Raw genomic sequence first — 15292 nt, 5'->3', positions numbered from 1 at the left:
TACTATAGGGTGGATCCTACAAATATTGAAATACTTTTTTATTTTGAAACTCCTTCAAACATCGGTTTATGCAATTTATACTACTCTTTCCATCTCGAATTTAAAGCAATGAGAACAACCTCTCGCAGGCTACCTTCTGTGGTGTCCATCTCCTTTCCACCTTCATCATCCTTCACTTTCTTTCACGAGGCAAGGCATGCACAAGCAGTACCTACTTCGCGAAAGTATGATATTTACTTTTAACATTCTACTTGTAATTCTGAATTTCGACGAGAATTCCTCAGCCTCCATTTTAAACATTGAAAATCACGGCATAAGAAATATGACATTAACAGCTAGTACCGAGCTCGGCAGTGTCAAAGATTCTAGTAAAATCGTCGTTTACTTTGTGACCACAACTATTTGGGGGGGGGGGGGGGGGGCCTGAACAAGTTGCTATGGCATCACGGTAATTTCATAGGTAATTTTGTAGTTCTTAAGCAGAGGTAACCTTGGAGAGTTTGCTAGCCCATAAGAGGCTTTAAAGCTTTTACTAGACAAACAATACATTTGCATTTCTGCTGATGCACTTATTTCTACATCACTACAGTTTTACGCTACCCATTGATTACTAAGCAATTTCTGCATTATTCACTCATTGCCAGAGAATCTTGCGTACTTAAATGGAAACAAGCGGTTATCATAATAGTCACTTTTAAGTTGACATACAGCGAGGCAAGATTCATATCGACGGCTAACGAAAACTACCGCCTATCAGCAAACCGACAATTTTTCAGAACGACGAGAAAACTTGCCATTTTTGTAACTTCAAGGTTCGATTCGTAATATTTTTTACAATCACATTACAGCGTCATTGAATCGCTCCCTTAGAGTATTGGAAAAAACTAAAAACACTAACTTGCGTATTAGAATGCGGCAAAGTTGCCAACTCATTTTGCCAAAATTTGTCGCTTGGCTGACATAAGGGCGTAACTACACATTGAGATGAGCCAGGAAAAGCTTTGAATTGTATGGAGGACAGGGTTCATTGCAGATTGTAGTTACACCCTTATGTCAGGTAGGCGACGAATTGTTAGTTACGCGGTATTGTTCGTTAGCCATCGATACAAGATCCAAACCCTACACTGAAAAAAAACTCCGGCCATGGAAGCCGGACTTACGGGTCATGTAGACATACCGTTCGCGTTCCGGGCTCCGAGGCCGAAAGTTCCGAGCGTAGTACGCGGAGTAATCGAAGCTGCGGCTCCAGCACCCGGAGCAATCGAAGCTGCGGCTCCCGCTCCAGTACCCGGAACTTTCAGCCGCTCAGCCCGGAACGGACTGTATGCGTCTATATCGTCCGTAGCTTTTTTTTCAGTGTAGAGCCAAAAATGGACGTTGCAAACAGTGGACGTTTTCTAGCCTACCTCGAACACTGACGGCGAAACACCAATGCACATAACTTCCATACCGTTCTCATGTCGACTATGTTGACTCCAATCAGAAAACGCTGCTAGTTTTGACGTGTGAATTAACTATAACTTTATGCATACTAGATATCGTTGATTCGGAAAGAATCAAGTTCGCTCACGGAAAATTTGGTTTTGAGCCCCTAGTCCCAAACTGCGTTGAGCCTCACAATCAGTTTTTTTCGCGGATCACGAACTGATAAAAATCTCTCAGTGAGATCCGGATAGTATTTCACTCCGAAGCTTTTCCCACTTTCATAAAATCCGAGTGATAATGAATGAGGGGTGAAGGCCGCTTCGTAAGTGCGGTATTTATTCATCATTTCGCAAAAAAAAAGTCGATTCCACTCCGCGCTGTTATCACCCGGGTTTTCTAGCGGCAAAATAGGCATGAAATTGTTGACGGTGTACCCTTCCTGACCTAGCCCAACTATAACTTCGTATTAATTTCCCGCCAAATTAGGCAAGCTCGTTCGTTCCGATCTGAAATTCGTGGCGCCCGGAGCTAGCGGATGCATAACCACTTGCTCTGCTCTGACCTTGCGCACCCGGTGACCCGGTGCCGGTGGAATTGTGGTTTGCCAACAGAGTTGCAAGATCTCATGCGGAAATCGACAATTTCACGGGTTATTATTGGGATTTTGCAAAATCCCCTCACTGGATGGCAACCGTGTTTGTCATCCTTCGCCCAGACGCATTCGCTCTATCGGTCAGTGGTCAGCTCAGTCTGTGTCGTGACTCCTGACCGCCAATTACCCCGCGGACCCGCGCTTCCGATTCTGACCCACGTGTGAGGTGCGCCCGTGAAATTTCCGCCTTCCGCCGATCGATCGAGCGATTAACTGGATCGTGGTCAGGTAGGTACTGCCTATTTCCGTTTCCATATTCTACCCTCCAGGTTCGATGCTCTGTGCAGATAATACAGATATAATACGTTGTTAATGTACACTGGAAAAAAAAAACACATTGGATCTAGGGTCCAGGCTCTTGAAAACATCGACAAGAAAAAGTACTCCTGATTCCAGCAGAATCTGGCTTAAATCAAGAACCAAGCCTCTTAATTTAAGCGGATTTCGTTTTGATTCAAGCAAAAATCCGATTGAATCAAAAGTATTTTTTCTTGTCAATGTTTTCAAGAGTCTGGACTCTAGATCCAATGTGTTTTTTTTTTTTTTTCCAGTGTAGTTTGGCCGACGTCCCTTTGCTTCCCATACGTAATGTGTTGGGCAAAAGGGCCTTAAAGATAGAAAAATGAAAAAGAACAAAACCTTGCTAACGGTAACACGGGTTGGAGGGGTCAATTTTGCATCGTTCAGTGCACAGAACACCGAAAAATTCCAAGTATTGACTTTTCGAGGGAATATTAAAATCTGAAGGCAAAAAATAGTGAGTTCGAGGCCGAAAAACGCTGCTAGTCATCAATTGGCGCTGCCTCAGAAGCGATTCATTTTAAAAGTTCAAAACATCCTTGATAATAAAAATCATGCCCGAAAACTTTGATCTCATGTTTTCTGTAGAGTGTCGGAAAGCGTTTTGGATCAAAAACTGATAATAAATTCTGACCCAAAATGAGATTTTTCGGTGTCACATAAAGTTTCAGTTTAAGTTTCCGCAATAAGGGCCCTTATTGCTTGGTTCCATCCCGAAAAAGCCACGCCTATAGGCATAGAGGATACTGCAGTGTCAAAAGTAAGAAAATTGATTTCTTATCGATTATATTTGTAACGATTTTTCTGTTAAAGACAATCGTTACGTATCAGAGTGTGACTTTTCTCCCTTTTTTTGATCACTGTCGCACAGACCTGTCCATTCAAACAAGGATTTTAACCCAAGGGTACCTGCTTCAATCTTCAAGTTTTGCCCCTTAAAACTTCAGTTGAATTGACTGATTATGCCTAAAGGCGTCATTTCCTTTTAATAGACGCTTTTCCTTTAGAATTTCAGTTCTATCAATTACGAAGTCCAATCAAGAGTTGCTCAATTATGTTTTAGTATGTAACAGTTGCAAAGTACTTTGGTAATCTATGAAGGTGATACCGTGAAATTATGTGCTACAAAAGTAATCGGCTGTGGTAATTTTGTCCATTTTGAGGGCATTGTTATGAAATTAAAATAAATGAAAGTTCAAATCCTATTGAAGAAATAATTTCATTGAATTTAGATTTTGTGAGAATTTCCAACATCGATTATGTGGTAATTGCGCCTCTTACGATTGGTCTGTCTTTTGCTTTAGGCCTAAGAGTATTTTTTTTACACTTAATTGTAATGTTTCACAGATTTTAAATATCTAAGTGCTGTGCAAAAGTCTGCATTACTTTATTTGCCGAAACTAAAATTTTACGAACCTAAATTTTACTCTTAGTCTCAGTTTAAACATTGATTCTACATACAATAATGGGGTCAACGGATAAATACGATAAGAGGGACCCTCTCCGACCTCTGCGAGTGATCAGAGCGGATAAAAATGCATTTGGTGATAATTATTATAAGGTGTCTCTAAAACTCAGCGGTTCCTGACACACGAAAATGTCATCTGAAAATAATTGAATCCGGGCAGTCTCAAGAATTTTACCGGGCCTTAGTTGAGTGAGAAATCGGCCCATCGAGAATATTTCCGATTTTTCGAAACACTACTTGGATTGCATTTTGCAATAAGGAACCACTATTTACGGCTCATTTTAGAAACAACATATATGCCATCAAAATCCCTGTGCAGAAATGTGCTTTTGAAAGAGCCAAAGATGGTGGTTCCTTATTGCAAAATGTAATCCGTTTTATATTTGAATTTCAAGGCAAATTGGCTTTGATTTGATCAAATCTCACTTTCATGTTTTTGATGTTCCGGTAGGACTAAATTTTTTAAGACGTGATGCTGAGAGATCAAAATACTTAAAAGTATAATAAGCGTCCTATTTTGGCGCATTTGTTCCGGACAGCTTTTTAAGAGTTCGTTTAATACAGACGACGAGATTACTTTCCTATCTTCGCATCACATTTTAATCGCATCAGACAATATCAGCCTCGTATCCTGTTTTTGGGACACCCTATACACATTAAACTCTAATTATTAACTGCATTCACCGCAGTCCACACCTACATTATAGCGGCGTGTAATTGCTTTGTAATTGTTGAATAAAAATCTGAGGGCAGCTAGTTCTCGCACATACGAAGCGAGCTAGACAATTTTACATCTAACGCAATTGAACTCGTTCAGACGCTTCTATAATTTTTTAATGACTCCGCAAATCATTTCTTCAAAAGAATTACACGTAATTTAATATATCTTAGGCCGTGATAATGAAGGTTGAATCAAACCACGTTTCCAAGTTATGCTACATTTATTGATTCTGAAAATTGATGGAAGGGCGGGAATACACGAACAGATAACTCAACCGAGGTAAATTGTTCGATATAGGTATATTCGTAGTATAAATTAATTAAGAAACTGTGAGAATCGAAATAAAATAACTGAGTTTTTCATTCAAATAAAATGCTTATCTAATAAAAACAAGCCTGCTCATTTCAACCGGTACATTTCTCAAACGCATTTAAAATATAAGTAAAATTAATACAATTTGAATGATCCAGTTTATCCGTCACATCCCGAGCGGATAATACATTTTTTTGAACTACATCGTCACCTTCCGGCCGAAGTATCACAAGCGCCATGCGACGTTTAAAAATTTCCGTCGTCATTTCATTTTTTTACAGAGAAATTTTTGGTTGAATCTACTTAAAAATTTCACTGAATTTTATCGGCAGTATGAAGAAAATTCAGTGAAATTTTCCAATGGATTCAACCAACAATTTCTCTGTAAAAAAATAAAATGGCGGCGGAAATTTTTAAACATCGCATGGCCCTTGTGATACTTTGGCCGGAAGGAAACTATATATCTAACTTCTGTTTTTCAGTAGATATTATTCAGAGTAGATTTCACAGTTTATTTTAGTCGATTATGTTATTTGACGGCAGATCCGTAAATAAGGTAGCCAGGGCACCGATGTTTCCACGGAGACTTCAACGAAATTCAAGGAAAACAAGCGATCGCGACTGGAAATTTTAGTCCATCCCAAGCTACGACCGGAAGCTTTCATTGATGTGTTCAGCACTAATTGGGGCTGCATGATTCATGTATCTCACAGTGTAGCAATCTTTTTAGTCTCTTTGTTACGTAATATTTTTACGCTGTGTGTGAAAAAAGTTGCGAATCGCCTTGGGCAACCCAGATACTTCCAATGAATCAATTATAATGAATGTTTTCCACTCGGAATTAGAGCTTGCAACTGCTTGGTTATAACTCTGCATAATGCGGAAACTTCCAAATTCTTAGAAAATTTTTTTGATAGATAGTTCATATTCCCGGCCATGCTCAACTTCAATTTCGAATCATCATAAAATTTTAATTTAAAACATTTTGTGTTGCAAAGGTCTAAAAAATGCGTATCTCAAATTGCTAAATTGCAATACTTCGCTCATGTATTATTCAATTTTTAAAAATGAAACGAACGGGTAGTTTTTCTCGACGTTTTCTGAGAATTTTCATACTCATTTTAAAACACTCATCAGAAATTTTATGGAAATATTTTGGTTAGTTTCCTTTTAAAAGAAAGTAAAACATGATTAGAGATTTTCAATTGGTGTAATGGGAGCACACGCTTTTCGACTAAGTGTACTTCGTAGTTTTCTGCACATAGGAACGCAACTCCATTCCAAGGTTGTAAAATTGACTCGTGCAAGTCAAATGTTTATAAGAATGCACCTGTGCGGTTTCTTTCCAAAATTTCTGTGATTTTGCTGTAAGATCTTAAAACAAATCAAAATTCAAATTTCAAATCAAAACAAATTTTCTGGTAAAAAAGCCCAAGATTTTCCTGGTAAAAATGAAATTTTTGAAGAGAAATTTGGCAACATTGAAATGCAGTTACGCTCTTTCGTGAGAGGACGACGATTTATCGAATTGGCGAATCTCAATAATCGTGAATCCATTAATTTCTAATTTTATTTCCTTTACGTCTTTTCAAGAAAGACAATTAAATATCCGAAATTTCCCTTCTGTTTCAGACTCATAACATCGGGACATGCAGCCAATATTATTGACCCTGCTGGTCGTTGCGACCCTGTGGCAGGGCTGCTCTCTCGGAACCCCCCGAAATGAGCTCGTTGAAGTCTTCAGTTGGAAGACCCTGGACTTCGCTTACCCGAGTGAACAGAGCCGGCAGCAAGCCATCGCCGCGGGTGACTTCATCCCTGGGAACAGCGTGCCCATGGGGGTCGAGGTGTGGCAGGACAAGGTTTTCATCTCCGTTCCCAGGCTGGGCAAGGGTGTCCCCTCGTCCCTCAACTACGTCAAAATGAATGGTGAGCAGCAAGTTTAATTAGCTGAATAATAAATGGGTTACATTTTGCAATAAGGAACCACTGTCTCTGGCTTATCCATACGGCTCTGTACGACCCAAATTAACCGAAAAAAAGGCCTGGTAGGGTAGGTCTGGGCCACACTGTATGTTTAATTGCAATTTTTTGCAGTCTGTGTTCTGTGTTCCTTGGGCAGATTGTGGAAACGTTAAGAAAAGAAGAGGCACATTGATTTAGGCATGGAATTGCAAACCTCGGCAAAGGTGTAAGTACATACCTGCACACTGGGGCAGTGAACTGGTATAAAGTGGACCTTGAACTTGACATTAGAGACTGAGGTGCGCCCGTGTTCCCCTGTCTCCGCTGCGAGTGTTGTGTTGTGATTCTTGTCTCATTATACAGGGTGTTTCAGACCACCCGTACCAGGCCTTTTTCTCGGTTGGTTTAGGTCGCACGAAGTCGGAGACCGCGGGGTTGAATAGGGAATTGACCCCAAGGAATCCGAATTTTGTGGTCCCGAAACCCCCCCACCTCCCCTTGGGGGTAAAGGGGGGGTCACGATGCTAAAAGTCACGGTTCCCGACCGAATTGCGGATAGATCGCATCAGAATTAAAAAGCACGGAAAATTTCACGTGAAATTGACCCCTAAAAATCCAAAATCGGACCATCCAAGGCCCAAAAATGACCCCCTAAAGAGGGGGCCAGTACCCCCCTCCATAATTTCTCTTTGGTCTCAAAATTGACGTAAATTCTCCAGAAAAAGACGGTTTCCCAGGTAATCGACCCCGAGATATCCAAATTTCATGGTCCCGAAGCTCCTCTAGCCCCCCTTGGAGGGTAAACGGGGGGCCCAATTTTAAAAATCGGGGCTCCTTTCCGAACCGCACATTAATTGCATCCAAATTGAGGAGCAGAACACATTTACATCTTAAGTGACTCCTAAGAGTTCTAATTGACCCCCCTGAACGGCAGAAAGTAATCCCCTGAGGAAGGGGGCCTCGCCCCCGCCATAAATTTCTCAGGATTCCTCTTTGGTCGCAAAATTGACGTCGATTCTCCAGAAAAAGACGGTTTCCTATGTAATCAACCCCGAGGAGCTCAGGGAACATGAAATTTAGAGTCCTCGGGGTCGATTACATAGGAAACCGTCTTTTTCTGGAGAATCGACGTCAATTTTGCGACCAAAGAGGAATCCTGAGAAATTTTTGGCGGGAGCGAGGCCCCCTTCCTCAGGGGATTACTTTCTGCCGTTCAGGGGGTCTATTAGAACTCTTAGGAGTCACTTAAGATGTAAATGTGTTCTGCTCCTCAATTTGGATGCAATCAATTTGCGATTCGGAAAGGAGCCCCGATTTTTAAAATTGGGCCCCCCCGTTTACCCTCCAAGGGGGGCTAGAGGAGCTTCGGGACCATGAAATTTGGATTTCTCGGGGTCGATTACCTGGGAAACCGTCTTTTTCTGGAGAATTTACGTCAATTTTGAGACCAAAGAGAAATTATGGAGTGGAGTACTGGCCCCCTCTTTAGGGGTCATTTTTGGGCCTTGGATGGTCCGACTTTGGATTTTTAGGGGTCAATTTCACGTGAAATTTTCCGTGCTTTTCAATTCTGATGCGATCTATCCGCAATTCGGTCGGGAACCGTGACTTTTAGCATCGTGACCCCCCCTTTATCCCCCAAGGGGGGGTGGGGGGGTTTCGGGACCTCAAAATTCGGATTCCTTGGGGTCAATTCCCTATTCAACCCCGAGGTCTCCGACTTCGTACGACCTAAACCAACCGAGAAAAAGGCCTGGTACGGGTGGTCTGAAACACCCTGTACATACATGAATCCTTGCCGAATAATAATTAACTTTAGTGCAATGAAAATCTGTATTTATTCGAGACCTGAGTACATACATGGTCTTTCATTCATGAAACTAAATCATGGGCACTGCGTGCCCTGTTTTATCCGAGTGGCAGGAACTCCAGCATTTATCTTCAAGGGAGGGTGTGAAGAGGAATTGAGCGGGTTTGTTTATCTTTGACTAGAACTGCGGTTATTGCACTCCTTTGCCAAACTCATGAATAGTCATTTTCTAATTGGCAGCATTCGCTAATTCGTGACTAATGAATCACGAGCTTGCTAAGTAAATAACTGTAGGTCAAGCTATACAGGGATCTTACGTTTGTAACAAAAAATCCTTCCGATTTGTGTTGTACCATTTTACGGAGATGAACGGTAACTGAACCTAACTTTTAGTATGAAATGCTTCAGAAGACAAGTTTCAAAATACTCGGAGGGTTCAGCGTAAGAGAAATCTGAAAAGACCCAAACTGATGTAAGAGTGGATTTAATCGAAGGGACATCTTTTCGACGTTGACTTTAGGTGAATCTTACCTAAAATTCTGTCGCACATGGTGAACTGTATGCCGCGTTAATTTCTTTTCTTTTCTTAAATTTTAGCAAAGGGTGCATTTTAATGTGCACAATCTTCTAAAATTAAGTTACCTGGAAATATTCTCCTTACAGTACAGCTTAAAAGCCCCTGACTTTCTGTAGCATTTGAGGTGTTCATTAAGTCGAGTGATTTTTGTCATGCTGCTCCGATCCGAGACTTGTTATTGGCATGTGGCGGGCGTAGAAAAAGAACAGAAAATGATCAAGAGTTAAATTTCTCAGTCATGTGACGTTAGTTGGTAAAATTTTGAGCGCGGATATCTCGGAAACGGTGAATACATTTTAAAAAAAAACTGTATACAAAATTTCTTAAAATATTTCCCATGGGAAGGTTGGAAAAAAGGGCTGTGTTCAATACCTTGGCTGATTCTCGGATGTTCCGGGTTTGGTGCGATCCCGTGGCAGTTGGAACGTAAACTCTTACGTACCTAACTCATAATCGCACCCTCATTTTTTTCTCAATAGGCATATTATACAGTGAAACTTGATCTTAACGGACCCCGCTCAGAGCGGAAAACAGATCTTTACGGACTTTTCTCCGGTCCCGTGGTCCATAAATGCATGTAAATAGACCTGCTCAACCTGCTGTTAACGGAAAAATTTCTCGGTCCCGTGAGATTACGTTATGACTAGGTTTCAATCCGATCACCAAATTCTAGGTCGCACCTCTCTTTTTCACCATGAGAAACTGTTTTAAATCAATTTTTTATTAAAACTCTCTGGGTCTGTAATGGGTAGACAAATCTCTTTTAAAAAAGTGCATTTATTCCATCTCATTGTCAGAACGAGTTAATATACTATCTAAGTTGGTGTATTTTTTGTGACAGACATGTACAAAGCCCCGAAGTTGATGAAGAGGATACGTATTTAGTTGAGTAACAGAGGGAAATAAGATCACTCCGTAAAATTTACAACACAAAGCATCGGCAGCAGTGTAGAGATGTGACAAGTAGTGATCACAGCGCCTTGATGCAACTATTCGTGCTCAAGGGATATCCGCGTTGCATACACTGAAAATTGAAGGCGTTTTCGCTTCCCGTGTCCCTACCAGAATCTGATGCTCGTGCGGGAGAACAACATCCCTGCTCTAATTAGCTATTTTCTGTCTCCGAGTGAGTTAATACTATCTACTCTGGTGTGTTTTTTGTGACAGACATGTACAAAGCCCCGAAGTTGATCCCGTACCCGAATTGGGCGTCGCAGAACATGAAGTCGAAGGAGCCGGGTCTCAAGATCGTCTCGCCGTTCCGGATGAGCGTGGACGCCTGCGACCGGCTCTGGATGGTCGACCTGGGGATCCTGGACATCAAGACCTCCTTCACGAAGCTTTTCCAGCCGAGGATCCTCGTCTTCGACCTCAAGACCGACCAGCTCGTCCTCGAGCGGGAGATCGAGGCCAAGCTCCTGCCCTGCCGCACCTGGATCGCCAACATCATCGTCGATGTCGAGAGGGACAACTGCCAGGACGCCTGGGCCTACATCCCGGATCTCTGGGGCAAGGTCCTCATCGTGTACAGCATGCAGAAGAACGACGCTTATCAGGTTTGTTCTTTTGGCCGATTATTGAATTGACGTCGCACAGAGGATCGAGTCAATAGGACGGGTCGGACACAATTTTGAAACTTTAAAAGCTTGAAACTCCGTTTGTGCCAAACTTTGAGGTTCTAAAAGTGGGTTCATTGGTTTTCTGAAGGAATTTTCTTTTAGGAACACCCCTTGAAATTTAAAATGTGACGAAAAAAACATCAAACTTTGCAGTTTTAGTCAAAAATTGTATGTCCGACCTCTCTGATTGACTCAATTCACCGTGTTATTTTTTAGCCAAAGTATCACAATCGCCATGGAACGTTTCAAAATTTCTGCCATTTCTTTTTTACAGAGAAATCGTTCGACGAAGCTGTCCAAAAATCTCAGCGAATTTTCTTTGTGCTACCGATAAAATTCAGTGAAATTTTCAAACAGATTTAACCGACGATTGCTCTGTAAGAGAATAAAATGGCGGCGGAAATTCTGAAACTTCGCATGGCGCTTGTGATTTCACCTTAAGTTCCTGAAAATTTTAAGAAAAAACCTTCATAACTTTCTTCTGAAATAACTTTTATCTGAGAGAAAATTTAGCAACCCTCGAATGTTTATACGGCGTTTTTCCTTAGTACGGCAGCATAGGAGGCCGACAAACTTTCACCTAACTTTACCCCGGGTTTCTGTTTTTCTTGACAGGTGAACCACCAGTACTTCAACTCTGACCCACTGGCCGGCAACTACTTCATCGGAGGCTTCAACTTCCGGTGGGACGACGGTATCTTCGGGGTGGCGCTATCGCCGCGCTCTGTGGAAACCGGCGAGAAGACGCTGTTCTTCCACGCGCTCTCCGCCTACACCGAGTACGCCGTCTCGACGCGCGTCCTCAAGAACGCCACCCTTGCCGCCGACTTCTACGGCTACAAGCTCCTCGGCTCCCGCGGCGGGGAATTTAACCAAGCCGGCGCCCAGTCCATGGACCCCCAAACGGGCGTTCTTTTCTACACGCTCCCCCACAAGAACGCCATCGGCTGCTGGAACGCCTGCGATAAATCGCAGGAATACTCTCCTCGTACTGCTGTTCAGGTAATTATTTTATTCTTTATTGTAATTAATTATAGCCAACTAACTAACTAAATAACTAACTAACTAACTAACTAAGTCGCTCTTATAGCGCTTCTGTGCGCTCCGCGACACCCAACCGCCACTGATAGCGATCCTGCCAGAGCTCCTCCGGCAGATCGCATCTCCTCATCTCCTGCCTTATTCCCTCAATCCACGATTTTATAATATTAATTATAATTTTTAGCGGCTCTGGTGCTTGCACTAGAGCTGCTATTCCGGACGGTCCCAGCTGGGGAGTATCAATGGACCATGTTACATTGGAGAGACCGCGCGTTGGTTGATGGGAATCGGCGCCATTTTCGACTATGTACCTTGTCATGACTTTATTTTATTGCATATTGTTTTATTGTTAGCCAATGCTATGTTGTGTAGTGTATTTTTGGAATCATGGTGATACAGTCAATAATTCAAAACTTGTTTGTGCTTTAATCTCGTGATGGAAAAAAATGTACTTTACGTTCAAAATTTGAAATTTTGAATTTTAAAGTTTTCGCGGTTTTGTGGAAGAATGCAGTGGTTGGAGCTTCCTAGGCATATTACTCGATATCAGCTGATAGCAAACAAAGGTTACCAAGGAAACCGTAGTCGGACAGTTTTCGGATTGTACATCAATGACAAAATGTGTCTAGGCCCTCATTCTTGACTACAACTACCGTCGCCAGAGCCGCTTTCCGACGCGAATGCGTTGGAGCTTACTGCTTGTTTTTAATTTTGTCCACCTATTGCTTGATGAATTGCCGAACTTCCTAAATTGCCACTATTGCCACCTAAATAAAAGCCGATGAACGTGTATTTGGAAAATATTTTCTGATGTTTCTGCCCCTGCGAATCACATTAAAGATGTTTAAGGTTTTTTAAGATTTCCCGTTTAAGGTTAAAGAGAGAAGGGGGGAAAGTGTGTAACTGACATCACATTTGAACGTATTTATGCTGAACGGATATATTTTGTATGGAAACCCTTTGCACAAGATTTATTTTATCATACATACGTCCATTTATTTTTGTGGTGTTCTGCACGTAAATGCGTTTTTTTTTTTTTTTTTTTTTTTTTTTTTTTTTTTTTTTTTTAGAAATTTTGATTCAGTCGTCCAAAGGGATTTTTCTTGGTAAAAATGAAAATGAGCGCAAGATGGATGACATTTTTAACGCCCACAAATCTCCTTTATCTTGGAATGTGTTCTAATTCTCTACTTTAATTCCTTATCCCAGGTTGTGCAGAACAACGTGACGCTTCTCTACCCCTCGGATTTGAAAGTAGACAGGGCCAGTCGCGTTTGGGTCGTCTCGAACAAGCTGCCCGTCTTCAACAACGATGCGCTGAACAACAACGAGGTCAACTTCAGGATCTTATACGGCGAGGCGAACAAAGTAATTGAGGACACACCATGTGACCCCAACTTCGTGGCGCCCCCGGTGTTCGACAAGGGACCCCAACACCAGCATCAGCACCAGCACCATCAAAGAAGACGCGCTCACCAACGGAGGGCACCACAGCCGGCGACGTCAGCCATCAAAACTGTACCTAGACTCTGGCCCTGAGCGTGCAAAACACATAAATAGCTCGTCGAACAAATGACATCACACGGTGTCGCACATGCACATTGAACGTGGACCATGGTGCAAAAATTATTTTGGTGACCGGTGCACCTTACTTGGATTATTCAGTTGACCTGATGGACGGTGATGATCGTAAGGAATTCGGAACTTATTGACAAAGAGCGTTGAACTTTTAAACTCGCACCTATAGGAAGCATGTCCGACGTTTTATCGCATCCTATTCATGAGTGTAGATATGATCTTATTTATTGATTTTTCGCGAATGCAGGGAATAGATGCGGCCCGGCACATCAATTTTGTATTTTTTTTTTTTTTCTTTTCTTTTTTTTTTTTTTAATACTTTTGTTTAAAGTATTTCTCACGAAATTGATTTTTACGGGTCACTGCCACTAAGAGTGCACTTTTGAATATTTTTACGCGACTTTTTATTAAATTAATTGGTATGCTGAATCGATTAGCTCGTATGTAGATGCTCAAAAGTAGATGTGCCAAGACAAAATATTCTCAAATTATGCATAAATGCTCACTAAAATTTTGAAAGAGTCTTTAGAAAGTCTCGAAGAGTCGAATATTAGTACCATATAACAACTGAACGTTCAGTCAAGATGATTCACTGAAGTTAATATGAATTTAGTTTTTTTTTTTTTTTTTTTTTTTTTTTTTTTTTTTTTTTTTTTACCTCACTTTCTTCACGGTTGCTGTGGAATAATCACTAAATAACCAGACAACAAAACAACGAATGTAGTGACTTCTAAGAGGATCCTTTTCTTATCCATTTTGCCAGCCTCTTTTTGTTCTATTTTTAATACTTTACCATAACAAAACATGGCGTGACCAAAATATCTATAATTTGTGAATGCATGAACCGGACAAGGAGTCACCACACAATTGAAAACTAACGATTTTAGTCTTAAAATGTACATTAATGAGCATGGATACTTACATTTAAGCTCCTAGGGTCCGTCTCAGATCGTTTTCCTTCTTCCGCTATATGCGCAGAATAAGATTCCCTATACTGCGCATACATCGAAGGAGGTAAAGTAATCTGAAACGGGCTCTAGTACTCGTACTTAGATGACCAGTGTATGCCCTTAAGAGTGTCACAAGAAATATCATTGGACTTGAGTTGTATCGTAACTCATAAAACGTGTGTGAATTTTTGACAAATCCAGTACGCTCATTAAAATTTCAATGAACTGATGAAAATATTAATATTGCGTAATTTTATTTTAGCTATTGTGTTTTTGTCCAATTTATATATCTTATTGAGTAAGACATTTTTTACACTGTTTTTAAGTTGACGTTAAATTAAATTGAAACGTACCAACTTTTAATTTTCTTTTTCTTATATTCTTTCATCTAAAAACGTAACAGCATTTTAAAAAAATCATATTCCAACGACATATTTGTTTCTAAGTAATGACTATCTTCTCGTCCGGAGGATTTGTGCATGATAGGCTGAGGAGAGCAGCCAAACTATTTTATGTTCATATAAGGAATGATTTAATTTTGATTTAAAGTATCAATCCATGAAAAATTGCATTCGACCATCTAAACTTAATGATAGTTATTCTGCCACTTGGGAAGTTCCCGATATTGCATTTGATATCTGTGTTTATTTCGCAGAGACAAATATTACTTTAATCATCCACGGATTTATACGATTGGCACCTGAGTATCTCATCTGCGCAGTTTTAATTAATTTTCTGACGATGAACCTACTTTGCGTGTTCTATAAGTGTGCACCTCAAAAAGTTCGAAAAAAAAATACGAATCAATTGAATTCATATATCAGCGATCTCGATTCTCTTTACCTTCAAGCGTCCGACACATCTAAAAAAGAGA

The 15292-nt window shown here is 40.9% G+C and overlaps 1 protein-coding gene across 1 annotated transcript; it reads left to right on the top strand.

Annotated features, from left to right (window-relative positions):
- The first annotated feature begins 2140 nt into the window (after positions 1-2140).
- LOC109043463 (dopaminechrome tautomerase) lies at positions 2141-14781 on the top strand. Its single transcript, XM_019060665.2, has 5 exons — positions 2141-2305; positions 6511-6807; positions 10398-10786; positions 11465-11851; positions 13100-14781. Exons 2-5 carry the CDS (start codon positions 6528-6530, stop codon positions 13427-13429), a joined length of 1386 nt encoding a protein of 461 aa, XP_018916210.2. The 5' UTR covers positions 2141-2305; positions 6511-6527; the 3' UTR covers positions 13430-14781.
- The last annotated feature ends 511 nt before the right edge of the window (positions 14782-15292 follow it).

The sequence above is a fragment of the Bemisia tabaci genome, chromosome 3 (assembly GCF_918797505.1).
Source record: "Bemisia tabaci chromosome 3, PGI_BMITA_v3".
Classification (NCBI taxonomy): Eukaryota; Metazoa; Arthropoda; class Insecta; order Hemiptera; family Aleyrodidae; genus Bemisia; species Bemisia tabaci.
The sequence above is the reverse complement of the archived record's forward strand: the minus strand, read 5'-3'. Positions and strand labels throughout refer to the sequence as shown.